The 1,589-nt window shown below is 41.1% G+C and overlaps 1 protein-coding gene across 1 annotated transcript; it reads left to right on the forward strand.

The window, feature by feature from the left end:
• Positions 1–9: 9 nt before the first annotated feature.
• On the forward strand, positions 10–641 carry LOC128277069 (uncharacterized; the record flags this gene model as incomplete). Its single annotated transcript, XM_053015516.1, has 1 exon — positions 10–641. A coding segment is annotated over one exon (621 nt), but the record flags the coding sequence as incomplete, so codon positions are not given.
• Positions 642–1,589: the final 948 nt, after the last annotated feature.

Below are 1,589 nucleotides of genomic sequence, written 5' to 3' on the forward strand. Positions count from 1 at the left end.
AGCAAGAAATTGTACGATGTCGGAAAGTGTTGCTCTTCGATGGTATTGTTGGTTCTTCCGATTTCGGAATTACTTAAGCATTTCTACATCAAATATGCCTTCCGATTGGACAGTAGTGCGAAAAATGATCACAACATCACTTCCGGAAGACTGTTTTCGAGCAAGAGCAAAGCCGTTCGTATTCAATGGAAACAATTGTTTCACTCAACACTGCTTATTGCCTTGGCTGTGTTGTTCTTCGGATTCGTTTGTCTGGTTCTTGGAGCACCGCTTCTGCAATACGAAGAAACACTTTCCCTGTCCTTCACATTAACTACAGTGACGATCTTCCCAATTATGCTGCTAATTGGACATTCGTTAACATATAAACTGCTGCTATCGGAATCGCTCGAGCTGAAGTGTATCGTCGCAAACAGCTACCTTAACATGCTCAAAAATAACTGCATTGGAGTGATCGTGGGAGCATGGGGTGCGTCCGTAGCTGCTCCGCTGGACTGGGATCGACCGTGGCAGGTCTATCCTATACCGAACGTTGTTGGCTGCATCGTTGGATTGTTCGGTATGAATCTACTCACTCTGCTCAGAACTGCGTATGTTAGTTTCACGCAGCGGCGGATCAAAAAGTTGTAAGAACGCCTGATTGCGACTTGTATCTAGTCTAACGCCAAAAATACAGTATTGTGTAATATTTCTATGATTGTTCATATTTATTTCAGTAATCAACACAGATTTCAGTATTACATTATCATTATCATTATTATCATTACACACCATCAATTTCCTTTCCAATTAAACTGTTTTTGTCTCGTCGAAAACCATTCGTCGATCAATTTTTCAACATCTTCAAAATCCTGGAAGCGTTGTTCTCTAAGAGCACGTCCCATTGAAGCAAAAAGGCAATAATCTGATGGAAATGGGTCTGGAAAATATAGCAAGGGCCTTAACGTCTCACAATTAGGAGCTCTTTTGCATCTTTCAAGACAAGAACGATATGAGCGTTAGCATGTTGTAATATGTCTTAGCCGTGCCTTCAGACTCATTCCGATCCGTCCTATGGCTTTTAAACAATGTAAAATTGCTGCTTCAATGTTTATGTCCAATTTTGTTCTGTTTGCGTTGGGTCGGCATCCAACAACTGCTGCAATTCCTCGTCATCAAACCTTTTCACTGCACCAGGAATCAGGACGGTAGTTGTCCTTTAACAAGTACCAGCAGTGCTGGGTACAAAAAATAGACTTATTGAAGATCGCCAACTCCCTCTCTCTCTCTCTCTTTCTCTCTATCCCTTAGACACGTGTTTTCTTGCTCTGTCTCTTATCTAAGTGGTTTATCTTTATTTGTTTTTTTTTCTACTCGCAATGCTTCGAGCCACTTACATAATATTGCAGACCGCCCGTAAAAGGTTGGGCTTCACAACGCAAAGGAAATCTTGGGAGGGAAGGTAGTACTAATCAACATTGTTCACGCAAAACACGATGAAACTTGAGGAACTGCAGCACAGTAAACGATCCCGAACACGCATAATTAAAATGCAGGGAAAGAGCTGATTTGTAATTTCATGACTAATCAACTATCTACCAAAAATTTTT

The sequence above is a fragment of the Anopheles cruzii genome, unplaced genomic scaffold, assembly GCF_943734635.1.
Source record: "Anopheles cruzii unplaced genomic scaffold, idAnoCruzAS_RS32_06 scaffold03705_ctg1, whole genome shotgun sequence".
NCBI lineage: Eukaryota > Metazoa > Arthropoda > Insecta > Diptera > Culicidae > Anopheles > Anopheles cruzii.